The sequence below is a fragment of the Lissotriton vulgaris genome, chromosome 2_1, assembly GCF_964263255.1.
Source record: "Lissotriton vulgaris chromosome 2_1, aLisVul1.2, whole genome shotgun sequence".
Lineage (NCBI taxonomy): Eukaryota > Metazoa > Chordata > Amphibia > Caudata > Salamandridae > Lissotriton > Lissotriton vulgaris.
Window position 1 is genome coordinate 1,967,456,597 of NC_141687.1, and position 15,862 is coordinate 1,967,472,458.

The following is a 15,862-nucleotide window of genomic DNA, read 5'->3' on the forward strand; positions in this document are numbered from 1 at the left end:
CCTTACATTTTGAATTAGCTGGATCATTTCAGATTCACTCAGTTTGGTATCGTTGGCGTCTCCTGTCAAGCGGTTCACTAGTTTTTCTAAATCCATTTTGTCCAGGGTTCCATCACCATCAAAGTCTTGAAAAGAAAAAGTAAATGTACTAAGGATTGGACTTGATACATTTTCCAGTCATAGGACAGACATATCAAAAACCATGACAAGCTTGATTTTCTAATGTTGAATATGGATTAAATATCAATAAAGTAGTAGAGTTTAGAAAAACATGCGCTCACCAAAAATTTGAAATGCATAGTGGGACTTAATATCAGGAATAGCAGAATCACTGAAAGCACTCAGCATGTCAAGAAAATCTTCGAAGGACATGCTGCCGTCACGGTTTTCAGACGTTGAAAATACATGGCAAATGCGGTCACGGAACGGGTTTGCCTGTAAGCAGAAAAATATTGCATGTGGAGGCTCAGCAATTAAGCTTGTTCACTTTATCTTCTTAATTGAGTGGCAATGGTACCTTTTGCCTCTTCCAATGACACAGCGAATCCTGTATTCTCTTCCCTGAATGTTTACTTTCAAACTACTCAAGATTTGACACGTTCTGCTCATGAGTGAAATGAAGCATTACAGACGTAGCGTGGATAAAACTCTTTCGCCTTCACAGGATTGCAAAACACATGGTAACATAGTGCTCAGTTTTGACTGGTATAAACCTCTAGTGTGAACATGCTCCCTCAAAATCATCAGGAAAAGCAGACTCATACTCTCACTCTGCTGCTTCTAAACTGCTAATCTCATCCTAGAAATCTACAAATTGGATAGCTATAATATACTTTCCCAGACCTTAAAAACATGCAACTTCAAGGAACGAAAAAAATATGCAACCAGGCTATTTGCAAGAAAACTTCCCCATGTCTGATAGTCTCCAAATGTACTGCCTCATAGGTCAAACACTGCTACATCAATCACAGGGCGCTACACATGGCGCCTGCATTCCTCTTACGAAATTAACACACAAAATGTTTGACCAGAGCCCACACACAGTAAACTCATACAAAGAGAGCACTGCCTATCTCAGTGTCTAGATCACCTGCCCCACTTGCCACTGGCAACCCACTATTCTTTAATTTACAAAGTATCAGTAACCCCAACTCTACTCTAAAACTTCATCTCACTTGGATCCAAGTACCTCTCTGTCCCTCCTCTCACATTGCCATACGGGCTAACCATCTTCAAATTCCCATGGCCTACCCACATCAGCTTCTCACTTCCTAAACGTATTAAGTAAATGGTCACCTTTCCAAGTGAGAAGCAATCTTCTGCACTCATAATCCACTCAGGTGTGTGAGGCAGACCCAGCATGCCGCCTTTCACCCAATATAAAGCAGCCAGAGAAATGATAACTTAAAGCGATGAGAAAACTAAATATGTCTTGAAGAAAACCAATATCATCTAGTCTGTGTGTCCTCATAAGAATCAAGGTGCTATTTAGTCTCCATATTTTACTTAGTACTCCCAAAGGACTTGCTCCCCCTTAGGAATTTTATTTTAATGGAATTCTGTGGCCGAGCTCCGTCAGGTATTTCACATTCTGACACTTAGCAGTTTTGTGCTCCAGACCACAGCGTGTTCAAATGAAAGTACAGTACTGTAATTGACCAGAGCCAGCCTTACCAGGAGCATAGAGGAGCCAAGCACCGAGAGGAGTGCAGACACAGCGGACCAACGCCAGGCCACAGAGACACCGCTTCCACCAGTCGCGCCGCCGCTCCGGGACTCCATATCCCGGCAGCCTTTGCGGTGGCGCGTTCCCTGACGCGGAAAGCACGCGCCAGGAGGGGCTACATAACGAGCAAGCCCTCGGTGAAGCGGGACGCGAGCGGGACGCCCGGGGCTAAGCCCGGGCAAAGGGCGGGCCGTCTGAGGCCGTCCGAGGACTTCAGAGGACGGGTCGGGCAACCCCGCTGACATTCACCAACGCAGATCATTACCCAAGTAAGTCCTCCTCGCACGCTGTCCCCATTGGAGTGTGTATCACCACTCCCCTACAATGACCACAAGGGGCAGCCGCAGCAAGACTGCTGCGGGAGCTGGGAAAGTTACCGGGCCAATTGACAATTTTATCTTTAAAGCCAATGAAGCAATTGATCACGGCATTTCATTACTGGAGCGCAGAGTATCCTTGGAACTGGCCCAAGCAAAACGTTCCTCCCTGGGTCTCCTCGCCACAGCAAATACACCCAACAGGAATAATTTTGCCAATGGCGCCTCTATAGTTAGCGCTAGTGCAGAGATCCACACCATGCCTAACATCGTGGATCTATCAGTAACACAACTCCTCTCTGACTCCCTACGGAGCCTGGAGAAATCACCTAACTTAGATGTTACTGATAACTTTAACACAGAACTGGATCGTGTCACAAATTCTATTCCTGCAACGAGTTTTCCTGAGAACTCGGACATAATACCTACTGCAGAGTCTCAAATACTTCTCACCTCACTAACTGAGACCATACATGATCATGCTACCGACCCAATCCTGCTTATAGACCCCGACCATATGGCTACAAACTCCTCCCCTCCACGAGCCTCAGCTACTACGCATATACTCGTGGATTCAACCCCTAACTCAAGAGCAATGCGAGGGCTAAGGGAAGGAGCGGTACAGAAACAGAAAACGACCCAAGGTCCAAATACACTTACACCCAATAGAAGCCCTCTTCCCCAAAGAAAGCAGGGGAAAAACCCACCCAATAATAATCAAAAAAAGGCCTGCAAAAAATCTAATGCAGGATTAAGTAATAAAGGAGATCCTCCCCCTAAGGAGGGGTCATATAAAGACTGCTCTTCAACAAATCAACTTATTACAAAAGTGGGGGAAATTATATCTGCCCATCTCGCCACCATCGAAAAGAGACTAGGGAATATGGAAAAACAGCTTAATGAACTAAGCACCCTAGTTAAATGCCCGCTACCCAAAGTTACTCCGACCTTAGTGGCAGCAAAACCAAACAATCAACCTCCTTTGGGGCAAGTCGTGAAAAAACCAGCCCCAGCCCCCAGTATTACACATAAGCAAAATCTACCCCCACAGGGAGGCACGAATAAGCCAAACGTACCTATACCCACCTCAAACACAATCACACAGGGGAAACAACCCAACCCAACACAATCAAAGGGGGATACCACTAGCAACTCCAAGGACAGGAATAAAGGTAACCAAAGAAGATTCCATGCTAATCTGCCACCTGGATCTAGCCCATATGTAGTGGTAATGACGGGTGTCCCTGAGATACCAGACAACATCGAAGAGCCACCCTGGTCTCTATTAAATAAAGTTAGCTTCTGGCTGAATAACAACAGACCCCTGCCTGTACACTGTAGGAGTAAAATCCTAACAGTCAGAAGAGTACCATGGGTGGGCCGAGAAATACAGAAAACACACGGTGACTGTGTGATTGTTAATTTTGACGATCCACGCACTGTAGAACATATTTGTTCTTGGAGAAACGAGGGGTATAGTGAAGGCATAGAAACAAGACATCTCTCGTTTTTCTATCCATCTAGGAGACCCATTCACCACCATACTGCCTTTGAGAGAAACTGGTGCCATATGGGGCAAGAAGCTGAGGGAAACAACTGGGGTGAGTGGGGATTAGACAATAACTATAGACATCCCCACAGGAACATGCCAAGTAGTGATGCCTATTGGGGTATACCAGTTTTTAATAGATTCAGCAGTCTCGATATGGTCGATTGACTTCCTTTACCTTCACCGGGGCTGCTGACTACTGACCTGGAGGGAATAAAACAGGGCTGCCCCGTTGAGTTGGATAAAAATACAGAGATGGCCGATAAGGGGACATTAGGCACCCAACTGGTCCAAAACCACCCGATACTGCCTCTAGTAAGGGAAGACAAACCAATGGAGAACACTATAGGATGTAAAACAACTATCCCACCAGACCCACATATTCATAAAAACTCTGATAGTGTACTAACGATTGTTAGCTGGAACGTAGCCGGACTCCAACAACGGGTAACGGACCAGGAATGGCTAAAATTCATATCTAATAAAGATATCATAATGTTCCAAGAGACATGGGCTACATCGGAAATAACTATAGAGGGCTTTGAATGCTATAGTATCTGTGCTCAAAAGCCAGCCTTTGGCCGCCCTATGGGAGGTTTGCTGATCGGGTTCAGAATAACTCTAGGGGGGGCCATCAGGCCAATACCAACTAAGAGCCCAAATATCCAAATCATCGAGTTTACCTGCAGATCATCGGTACACCTGATCAATTTCTATAACAACGATTTCCACTCGATCCCCAATAAAAATTATATAGAGCTATTCGAGGCCATAACAAGGATAACTGAATCAAGTAAGAACTGTGCAAGCAACGGGATCATCCTAGCTGGAGACTTTAATGCTAAATTATCAAGAACTAAAGCAGGCACAAACCAACAAGATAGGGCCTCTAAACGTGGGAACGAACTGGAAAATTTCATAAATATTCATACCCTATCAAATATAATGGATTCATTCACAAACAGCGATACTGCTTACATTCCAACCTTCAGAGGGAGAGATTTTTCCAGCACAGTAGACTACATCTTCACCTCTGTGGAACTACTAGACAAAGTCATCCAAGCTGGAGTAGTAGAAACAGCCTTTGGCGACCACAATGCACTCGAATTCAGACTAAAAATGGGCCCGACCCAAAAACCTCCGCGTATTCTGGGAGCAAGAGATATCACGACATCAACAGATAACCTTAGGCTAAAATGGAAAGGGGTGAACTGTGAACCCATTATGGACATAATCACAAACACCCACCAACCAACAGTCGCTTCTTGCCTACTTATGGATGGGAACCATCAGAGGATAATTAAAGATTTTGAAAACTTATGCCATGTCATTAAAACCCTCCTAACAGTCCCTTACAGGAAAAATGACGACGAACCCAGATGGTTCGACAGTTGCTGCTCAGCTGCTAACAAGGCACTTCGCAAGGCATTAAATTCCAAACCGAGAGACCTTGTTGATGTACGTACCGCCAGGCACGCCTATAAAACAGCTATAGGGATAAGGAAGGCTGCAATGGTAGAGGACCAGTGGAAAGAACTATCAGTCTCTGCTACCATGGGAAACAGCGCAACCTTTTGGCCCGCGGTAAGAAAGATGCGGGACATGGGGAAACAACTGTCACCACTTAGCTGCACCATCTCAAGTCAGAACTGGGAGCAGCACTTTTCCAACATATACGCTAATCCCGCTACTCCAGTAGAAAACCTAAATTTTGATAAACTGAGTCCACTAGACATAACTCTGGGGGAGGTCCTACTGGCCATCAATCAAAGCCTGGGGAACAAGGCACCCGGCCCAGATGGCTTCCCAATTGATTTAATCAAACATAGACCAGAATTTTGGGGGCCAATCCTGACTAATGTTTTCAACAACGTACCGCTGGGTACCATCCCTGTTACCTGGTCCACAAGCACAATAGTGCCCATTTACAAAAAGGGTGAAAGATCTGACCCTGCTAACTATAGGCCCATTTCACTCTTAGACAACACCCTGAAAATCTTGGGCCGGGTGCTATACAACAGAGTGAATGACTGGGCATCAGAAGAAATAGGGGTGCTAGATAGATGTCAGATGGGTTTCAGAAGCAGGGTCGGGACAACAGAACAATGCCTGAATCTCAATCTTATAATAGGCAAATACACCATAGCCAAGGCTGCTCCCATTTACCTAGCCTTTATGGACTTGTCGTCCGCATTCGACCTTGTGAATAGATCGAAATTGTGGGCGACACTTCTTTCCTATGGGCTTGACGAACCTCTGGTATACTTTTTAGCCCATTTACATGCGGACACCAAAGCCCGGGTACGGATTGGAATGGAGGGGGAAATTTCGGGGGCAATAAAGGTAGAAAGAGGCGTCAGACAGGGGTGCGTTTTAGCACCCCTGTTATTTATTATCTACATAAATGGCCTGAGTGACTCCCTGAAAGAGACGACAACGGATGTCCCGAAAATCCAAGGGAACTTGCTACCCGCACTCCTCTACGCCGATGATGCGGTGATCATGGGCTTAACACCGAATGCTCTCCGTGCCCTGGTCAAGAGCTTTTCCCTTTTTATGGAGAAACTGGACCTAAAGGTGAACTTTAAAAAATCATTTGTTATGACCTGTGGGCCAGGGGCTAAACAATTGAACTCCATCTCAATTGGATCAGAGAAACTATACTCCACCAAATCATTTCCATATTTAGGCATGGTCTTTGCTGCGAGCGGCCTGTGGAGTGGGCATCTCGCCCACGCCACAGGCAAGTTCTCAAAGGCCATAAATTCCATCTTAGCCTTGCCACGACCAACAAGGTCTGAAACAACCGGGGCAATTATGAAAATTTATAAATTGCAATGTGTCCCGGTTGCAACCTATGGAGCAGAAATTTGGGGGATAGCGAATCCATCTAGCCTGCAGATAGAAGAAAATCGGTTGTGTAGAAAAGTTTTAGGAGCTCCGATTGCCTCTTCTGGATACATCTGTCACGCCGAGCTCAATCTGCCCTACATAACCGACTTCATCGCCACGCGACCTGCAATATTTTGGCTATCGATCTGGACCAATGAACGTGCCACTTTAACACAGGACATTGTGTCCGAATGCCTGAACTGTGACAAAGGCATGAGTATCCCGTGGCTTCGGGCCACAAAGGAAAGCCTGGACAGTATTGGGAAAATTAATCTTTTCAACGACCCTGCCCAGATTAAGAAATCGGATAAGAAGGACACACAAATCGAACTTTATGCCCTCTTTAGGGAAAAGAGGTTGGACATAGAACTACAAAAACAAACTGTAAAAACGTATGTGACCAATATAAATAATGATCTATCTCCTCCACGACTACCTTTATACCTCAGACTCCCTCTGACCAACTGGGAGAGGTCGCTGTTATTTCGCCTAAGAGCTGGATCCGCAAAATATTCACTCTGCTTTCCCATGGGCTACAGCACATTGAACTCTGGACACGAGCCAAGCCCCTGCCCCTGTGATGGCCAGAGCAGACAAAATGAACTGCATTTCTTTTTCCACTGTAAATTCTTCATGAAGTACATCAAATGGTTTTTAGCTCCATATTTTAAAAAACAAAGGCCAGTCTCCCTAAATCAATCATATCTTATGTTTTTAAACTTAGATAATGCAGACCTGATTTTTCGTGCCTCTTCGTTTTTGAAAGTCATATTCCATGCACGAAAATCTATGGAATCTCCCTGAAATGCTAGCACTCAAAAAGATTGTCCCCTATGCAACAGCACTTTGGTTATTTACCATGTACATTGGAATGCACTTTATTAACATTATTTTAATTGTTTACATGACCATTGCTGCTTTCTTTTTAATTATCCCATGTTAATTGTGTATAACTATTTTTAGAGATGTATTTTTATGCCTATGTGACTTTTATGGATTTGTTACAATCCGAATAAAGTTTTCTTTGAATTGAATTGAATTGAAAGTACAGTACCACTGTGAGCTCTGTACTTGGCCAGCTATCAATACTCAAGAGCAGTACTTACTATACTTACTATAAACAGATCTACATACAAATCATACCATCAAATACCATCTTAGCCAATCTACATGTGTAAGGCACAGTCGCACCACCTACAGGCATGCAACACTATTACAAGCAACTAAATAAATGCAGACATGACAGGAAAACAAACAAAACACAAAAAAGATGAAAAGCTCACCTTAAGTTCTGGTAAAGTGAGGATCTTTTCTTGCGTAAGCCTCACAGAGAGAACATCTGCATTCCTTTGGTCTTTGGGCATGAGTTCAGCAAATCTTTTATAAGCACTTAAAGAAAATAATCAGTAAATTCAATTCAATTAAAAAGTTATGTGCATAACCTTTGTTCAAACAAATGCAGCGCTCAACAGATAACTGATACCTAACAAAGTATGTAGCAGTATAGATGGATGTATAATGTCACTAACCTACCTGCAAATGCTCAAGCTGCTTTCTTGAAATATAATTCAGCTTACTCATGCTGCTATGAAACTGCAGTTTCATTTTAGAATAGTTTTCTGCTCAAGTTTGTTTTGGAGACATCGCTACTGCCAAATTACTTTCTCCAATCACCAATAACAGCATCAAATTACCATCTGCATACAAACTATAAAAACATATGTGTTACTCCTCAAGAAGTGACTGTGATGCTTTAAGTCCTGGGGATGAAAAAATACCTACAAAATTAGCTGTCGGACATGACTGCCATTTTGTGTCAGAAGGTGCAGCAATCATGCCGCTGCTTTTACCCCATTAGGAACAGATAAAGCATCTGTCACACAATCTGTGGTTAAGGCTATTTTATTGTGAGGAGCTACTTTGTTGGGGAGGAAAGATGTTATATTGTGTGGGAGTACAAATTAGCTATGTTGGGGGAGACTACCAGGGGTGGACAAACTATCTGTCACCCGGGGCCATGGAGATGACAATATTCTACCGTATTATGGCTTCCCTCTACTGGTCCTCACATTTGTGTCTGCTTCAGAACTGCCACCTTCCATCTGCAGCTTCGCTCCTCTTACTGCTTGGTAGAAGTTAGAAACGTCTGCACACAGTGCTGAAGGCCAGCTCTAAACGGCTGCATCCAGGGTCCAAATTTGGTAGGAACAATACAAAATGACAGTGAGCTAGAAAGCAACATGGTTGTCTAAAAGGAGGAGGTGAAATGGAAGTGGCGGCAATCAAGATGGTCGGTGACTGTTATTAGCTTAAGATGGTTGAAAAAAGAAGACTAAAAGTCAAACTGTCCTCTTTTTAGCTTAAACTTAGATTGCTTTTTGAAGAAGGGTTACATGATTAGGAATTAGATAATTAGGGGAAGAGAGAGGCGAGGTAACCCGAAACCCATGTGTAAGGATAATGTCTGATTGTGTATGAAAGTGAGTGAAATATTTTAATACACCCGAGGAGCAGAGATCACGCAGCAGGCCATGGAGAAAGTTTCTGAAGGTTGTGAGCTGTATTCTAGAAGCGTTATGCCTGAGGGAATCATAACATTTGTAAAGAACCTTGTGTGTGTAAAACAACCTTTCTGTTCGCTTATGGGTATTTTGTGTGGATTCGATGTATGCCCGTGGCAAACAGTAAATGGAATAAAGATACCTCTTGGATGGAACTGAGGTCAAAAGGCAAGTGGGAAAGAGACATAAGTGAAGTTAAGGAGTCAAAGTGAAGGACAGCTAAACGTAAATAGAAGATGACATGCCATCAAAAAGTATGCATAATAAAAGATAATGTGAAAATATGGAAATCTTAATTTCAAACAATATGCAAAATACATATTGGGGCAAAAAAAGAGTAACATTCAAGGGATAATACTGTGTGGTGGAGGAGGTGTTAGAGATACCGCAAGTACATGGATCGATTCATACTGGATCATAGAATATGGAAATGGAGATTATAAGGAAGACCGTGATGGAACTAATGAAGTGAAAGAGAAGACTGAAGTAAAGGCCAAAAATATTTTTCAAGATCAGTCTGAAAGAGAGAATGAGACAAATTTAGTTTCTATCGAAAGGAGAAAATAACATACCAAAGACTAAGCATACAGCAAGTAACCAAAGGAAGACACACAAAGTTAGTAACACACAATTAAAAAAACTGTGCACAATCCTGTCCTTCGCTAAATGTGTAAAATAATGTAAACTGGTATTAGTGATAATTTATGAATCCATCTGTAAATGATAAAAACAAGTGCTGGATTTTATCAAAAATAAATTACTGTAGATAATGTGATCGCATCCAACCAATGCATTGTACCGGGTAAGTACTTTATATATTGGTAGTTACAATTTGAGGCTGTGTACTAAGAGAAGACCCATGGGACACTTCATTCACACATGAGAACCTACCCCTTTTTCAATAGTGTCACACAGGAGCCTACGTAAATCCAACTGGGCAGGTGACAGTTACGAGGACTCCAGGCTAAGGCTGAATTGGTACCTTTTCATAAGGTCACTGACAACTGCACTGTAACTACATTACCAGAAACAACCAGCCTAGGCCTGTTTCTTAGAGTGTCCACTGTCCAGAGATCAGAAAGTAGCACATCAACTTGTAGTATGTTTTAAAGTTATTTCTGCAGAACGGTGTCTGGGAGCAGACAGTTAGAGTAACCGAATATCTGACTTTTTGTATTATAGATCATTTAACACTGCAACACTGCCTGTGGAAACTGGCTCATGTAGAGCATACCCTAATGTTGAATGCGTAGTAGCATGCTGTTTGGCAGAGTTTAACGCAACAATGGCACCCGCACCCCTCAACACCTCAGCACAGTTTGGTATCTATACAGCACAGCACTGGGGAGTAGCAGGTATTGATAGTCGCATGTCGGATTGCCGCAAAGCGTTGAAAACGTTTCATAGGATACTGAGAACATTTGCTATCCGGAATATGCCTCCATTCAATTGTTTCCACTTAATGATGTTTACGCCCTCAACAAAGAACACTAAAAAAAAATTTTCTTCCTCTTTTTCTGGCAGGTGGACTGCATCTATCCATCATGAGTCACAGTATACACTGCAATTAAGCTGTCGCCAATTAGTTATACCAGACTCAGTATGAAAGAGTGCAATTTTGTATGACACAGTCAGTTATGCGGTACTTAAAAAGAAAAGCAGTAATAAGCTGAAAACTAGCAAACTATATGTGCAGCTTACTTCGAGCACACCGGCCCTGTGGCCTCGTTCTGACCAATATCCTCCAATAGCCTCTTCTAGCGTTTCTGCTAGAGATGACTTCAGTTCCAAATTAACAGAAAAACACATTCATGCCTTCCTAGTCGTGGTTACTCCCTGGACGCCCAAATAGTTAGTGGCCCTAAATGCAGCACATGAAGGATGGTTTATACGAGAACCTCTTGCTCTAACGACTGACCAATTTCTTCAGCATCTTATTTTTATATTCGGTCATCACAGTCATGCAAATGTAAATCACACAATTATATATTAGTGGTTAGCTTCTTCCGGTGATGCACACTACCCTCCCTCATGAAACACTAGGCAATATGCTGCCTGGTGAATGCGTTTATTTCGGAAGCAGGGTATCGACCCGTTAGGATTACCCCACACTACACAGAGCTCTGATGCCCGGTGAGGCATGAATCTCTATTACCAAAGGTGAAAAATAATTGTAGCCAGGGCGTAGTGGCGACGGTAAGCCTAATGTCTGAATTTACAAATGGTTCCTCTTTACTGAGTGAATCTGTGTTACTTCATTTTTATTATTAACAATAGGTTTTATTTCCCACACCTCTACACGAAGAGCACCCCGTCTTATCAGGGTGACAGATTCTGCCATGGTAGAGGGAAAGATGCTGAAGAAGAAAGTGAGAGCAAGCAAGATGGTGAGAGATTGATCTAAATTTGACATCAGTATGGACGAACAGCATTGGTCTAGCTAAGTCACTGCTCTCTCCAGCCACGTGGTGTGAGAAATAGGTTTTAACAGTCAGTTCAAATGCAGTTTACTGCCTCCTTAATGCAGATGTTAAAAGCTTGGTAAAGTCGGTAAATAAAACACATAATAAAAGAAATAGTAATATATGTGCACATATCAGCTATACAGGTATCATGACCAGGAAGAGGTGACAATAAAGCACAGAAACACAACTGGAAGGCAGAATACAACATTATGATGGTAGTATTGTGCATGGACGAACGCATGTAACATATGGACTCACCTAAAAGACAATATTTTGTTTCAAGAACTAGCCGTGAAATTTACAAAGACAGATGCATTTATTACTGTACCCTACCCACAGAATGTGTTTATATGTGAATTTCAACATGTAGTAGTTTCACAGCACACAAGAACAATATGCTCCGTTCTAAACATTTTAAATGGCTACAACCAACTACAATCATGAAGTTGATATTAACATGTTTTCTAGTGTGTTAGGTAACAAAGTTTGCAAAAATGGAAATCAAATTCTTTCTTTTGTTCCTCTATCATGCGTTGTTCTTATGAAACAATGTCATGAATTAGCAGGGCTGCACAGAAGACTTAGAAGTGGGAGTGTTCTATGTCCTTCGTTTGGAGGATTTAAGTAAAATTCATTTGGACAGTGTTAAACAAGGATTCTCATTCTTGATAGGGGTGTACAAAAAGAGGCACATATATACTTTTGAACTACTGGTATACTTTGTACTGTAATTCCTGTTCTTGGAGGATTGTAATTCATGTAACTAAAAAAGTTACTGCTCTCCCATAAGACACTCATGAGATTAGGCCTTGCTGGGTGCACCCGATATCATTCCCCTCCATATTGTGAATTACAGCCTACCTGTGCCCCAGATTGCAGTGAGCAGAGTCCAGGAAGTGGTAAGGAGACAGACTAGTGCTGTCTCTTCTCGAAACAAAAGTTGTTTAAAAAACGATTTTCCCTTTCTGTGATTACTGTCTTTGCATGAGGTTGTTGTAGTTTAAAATTGCAGTTTTTACCTGCCTGTGATTGCATATTTTATCACCTGTTTTGTGTTTTAAACTTATGGTTTTCCCTGCCCGTGATTGCTTGCATTAAACGTGTTGAACCGTGGGATTTGCAGTCCAACCTCTGTAGATTGTCCCTCTCATTCCTTGGTGACAAATCTGTTTTCCCTCCAAATTTCTCCTCTGCTCTGTGCTAAGACCTGTGTGTTAAAACAGTGCACCCCAGCCACCATTTTGTGTTCACAAGCCAGTGAGGCCAGCCCCCACTCCCTCCCGCCAGCAACAGGGATATTCTACATCAGAGGGTGCTTCTGTGAGCTGTTTAACCTGTATTTACTGGGGCCTGTGCACTTTGTTTTTTGGCCAGCAGGGGGAGTAAAGTTTTATTCAAATAGAATTGTTAGATTTCGAGTTAGTGAAGCCTTTACCTGCAGAAGTCCAAAGTGTGGATTGAGCCTGTCTGTCTCCTAGGAGATTCTGAACAAGAGAAGCAGCTCCCCAGCCCCCACCCCCAGGCCAGCGGACCATTGGTTATTCAGCTACCAGGCCAGTCTGAGCCCTCCTCTCACACCTGGCCAGGCCCCCTAAGGCCTTGCTGGGTGCACCCCAAATCATTCTCCTCCATCTCGTGAATTGAAGCCTAACTGTGCCCCAGATTAAAGTGAGCAGAGTCCAGGAAGTGGTAAGGAGACAGACTAGTGCTGTCTCTTCCCAAAACAAAAGTTGTTTAAAAAACGATTTTCCCTTTCTGTGATTACTGTCTTTGCACCCTATCTCTCATCCTCTACATCCACTCTCTCATTTATCCCAAACCCCATAACGCTACTATGATCGCCAAAATAACCCCTTCTAGACTCCCTCCTGCTCTACCCCTCCTTTCATCATATGACACCTCTTTTTACTACACCGATCCCCTAAAACAAACCTTTCTAATCTCTCCCCTCTGACTCCTCACCTCCAAAACTCCTTTTTACTCATCCAAAAGCCTCTTCCTACTGCTAAGACCTAAAAAATAAATTTAAAAAATCCTTCACTTTTTATCCCTCCACTATCCTTTGCATTCAAAATTAACAGACTAACATGTTCACTTCTCAAATTCCATATTCAACTATACTAATATACTGCCCACATAACTGAATAAGATATCTACTACTCAAATTACTTCATATTGATACTATACTAATTTTCAACACTAATCCTTTATGGGTTTCGGAGTGGCATGCTACTCGCCAGAAAAGCGCTTCAACACCCATCAGGGGTAACAAGTGCTATATGAATGCAAATATTTCTTCCCCTTTTATCCCTCCGCTATCCTTCTCACTCCAAGTAACAGACTAATATCCACCACTGAAATCAACTCATATTTCACCATATTAATTCACCACTAATCCTTTAGAGGCTTCCTGAATAGCGTGCGTCAACAAGCGATAACTAAATACAAACCTTTGTCCTCTTCGATCCTTCTGCTATCATTCCAAATCCAAATAACTGGCTAACCTATCCACCACTTAAGTTGTACTTGCATGTTTCACTATACAAATTCAACACTAATCCTCTATGGGTCCCGGAGTAGCGTGCTACCCGCCGAAAAAGCGCTTCGACGCCTCGTCAGGGGTAGTAAGCGCTATATAAATGCAAATGACAATACAATACACCAAAAACAGCAAATACACATTTTACAAACTACATCATGCTAAACCAAGACTTAAGATGCATTTTTCTCATATAATAGAACAAAATCTTTTAAATGTTCCTAGAAGTGGATGAAACTGCACTGGTTGATTTCCATGAATGTCAAAAAATCATAAGGAAAACACCATGAAAATGTCCTTTCTAATGAAAGGAGACAAAGTTCACAAAATATGCTGTGTGTGTGTGTGAGTGTGTGGGTGGGTGGATGGGTGGTTGGATGTAGATGGCGGAAATTATACAGAGTGATGTTTTCCTATTTTTAGTGATTTTTTAAATTAAAAAAAAAAGATTTTTTTTACCTGCAACCGATTAAAAGAATAACAATTTTGCATTTTTGTTATACAAAATGATAAATGGAATGCAATTTATGCCGAACCCACTTCACCAAATTCACCTTTCTACTAGCCAATTCATTTGCTGTCCAATGCAGCCTGCACCACTCAAACGTTTTCAAGGATTTCCTGCCAACCACGCTTGAGAGCACTAGCATGCATGAAGAATTATATCTCCTCTAGAACTGTGCTGAATCCCTTAAACACACAGCTTCCTCACTACTTGTGAAGTGGCTACCTTGCATTTCCTCCAATTTTCACCTTAAATTCAAAATTGGTTTGCCAATAAGCTAGACTCCCATACCATATTAGATAGGCTTTATACAGTTCAAAAGTTCATCACTTCCAGTCAGTGTCATGACTGGTAAAAAAAAAAAAATACACCAATACAAACATAATAGCATTGGCTGATTACGAGGTCCCAGACTTCACCTCCAAATCCTATCCATTACCCATCGATTCTAAATTGCCACTAAAGCCTGTAGCTCTGCAGAAATGGTTCTCGCATTAATTCCACAAGCTTTTAGTATATATTCCCTCTACAAAGTACAGCATAGAAGGTTAGCTGCAGGTCACTCACACAGAGTTACCAACACAGTGGCATAGAAAGCGTAAAAAAAGGCACACACTACCCAACACATTAAAGAGGCACAAAAAAGGAATATTTAACTAGGATATAAAGCCAGTAAAAGCAACAGTAGATAATTTCCCGTAGTATTATGAGGACCCCTTAACATTTTTGAGTCCAGAATATTAAACAACTGTCGATGCTTTAGCGCACCCTCAGTTTCCCTCCCCTGTATCTATGCTGCCCCTCCATAGAGCCTTTTTCTGCTCTTTCAAACTAGCCCCCAAAAAACCCTGATGATGGAACCATGTCTGCAACACAAAAGGATTAATTCTTCCTTTGCTTACAGAAAACATACCTTTCTTGAAGGGAAGCATCCAAGACACAAGGGTAGCGGTGCTGTTATTGATTAAAATATATTATACACAAATTATAATTTCTGGTGTTCGCATTTGATATTTATCATTTGCCCATCACCAAGTAATGTGTCTTGATTTGTTTAGGTTCTATTTATTAAAGTCTTTATTTCCATCACGCTTCAGAATTACAGAAATATGTGTTTCATTTTTGCTTTCTTAAATGCTAAATGTGTACAGTTCATTTACGAGTATTTACATTTTATTGTGCGTTACAAAAAATGATGTCCTACCAACATTAATTTCACACTCGCTGTACACAAGCAAGATTGTCACGTAATTTGCTTTATTTTTCTTTCTGCGACTGCAGAGCAAGAGGAGTTTGTAAACACTAAGC

At 42.1% G+C, this 15,862-nt stretch overlaps 1 protein-coding gene across 1 annotated transcript in view; it reads right to left on the reverse strand.

Moving 5' to 3' along the window:
• The window catches only part of CIB1 (calcium and integrin binding 1), a 123,085-nt gene that overhangs the window by 59,489 nt on the left and 47,734 nt on the right, over nt 1–15,862 (reverse strand). The window contains exons 3-5 of the mRNA XM_086958160.1: nt 7,768–7,873; nt 282–435; nt 7–125 (exon numbers count right to left, since the gene is read on the reverse strand). Of these exons, the coding sequence (XP_086814286.1) occupies nt 7–125; nt 282–435; nt 7,768–7,873 (379 nt within the window). The remainder of the gene's footprint in view (nt 1–6; nt 126–281; nt 436–7,767; nt 7,874–15,862) is intronic.